This window comes from Trypanosoma equiperdum (genome assembly GCF_001457755.1).
Source record: "Trypanosoma equiperdum strain OVI genome assembly, contig: ctg_1653, whole genome shotgun sequence".
NCBI classification, from domain to species: domain Eukaryota; phylum Euglenozoa; class Kinetoplastea; order Trypanosomatida; family Trypanosomatidae; genus Trypanosoma; species Trypanosoma equiperdum.
In genome coordinates this window covers 4,919-5,332 of record NW_027123675.1, presented here as the reverse complement: position 1 = coordinate 5,332, position 414 = coordinate 4,919, and the positions used below count along the sequence as shown (strand labels likewise).

Below are 414 nucleotides of genomic sequence, written 5' to 3'. Positions count from 1 at the left end.
CCTCTCTGCTGAGGTAGGTTAACTCATCGCTGTTCCTGTTAATCATATTCCCGCTTTGTTTTTACCTTGTAATTTTCAACGAACATTGGGTGTAGAAGTCTTCTACAAGTTTTGAGTGCGCCAGTCTGCTGTTGGATTTTTGCTTGGCAGTGCTGCTTCTTTCCTAGTCACTTTGGGAAATTCCAATGAATTTAATGTCCTTATTTTTTCTATCTTTATAATTTTTTAGCCTTAGATGAGTCCCCTTCTTTAAATGCATCACCACAAATACTTTCATAACCAAAATGCAATCTTTTTCCTGATACTACATAAGGTTGAAGTTTTGTTAGGTTTTTATTTATAAATTCCTTACTCGCAAACTTGTAGAACTAAGTTAAGTTTGTCATTATTTCCTTTGGCCTTTCCTTCCATGAG

At 35.5% G+C, this 414-nt stretch overlaps 1 pseudogene across 1 annotated transcript in view; it reads right to left on the bottom strand.

Moving 5' to 3' along the window:
* Positions 1 to 215: 215 nt before the first annotated feature.
* TEOVI_000760800:pseudogene overlaps positions 216 to 414 on the bottom strand; it is a 498-nt pseudogene continuing 299 nt past the window's right edge. Inside the window, exon 3 of the mRNA in view lies at positions 216 to 414. This exon is cut by the window's right edge and continues 8 nt beyond it. Coding sequence covers positions 216 to 414 — 199 coding nt within the window.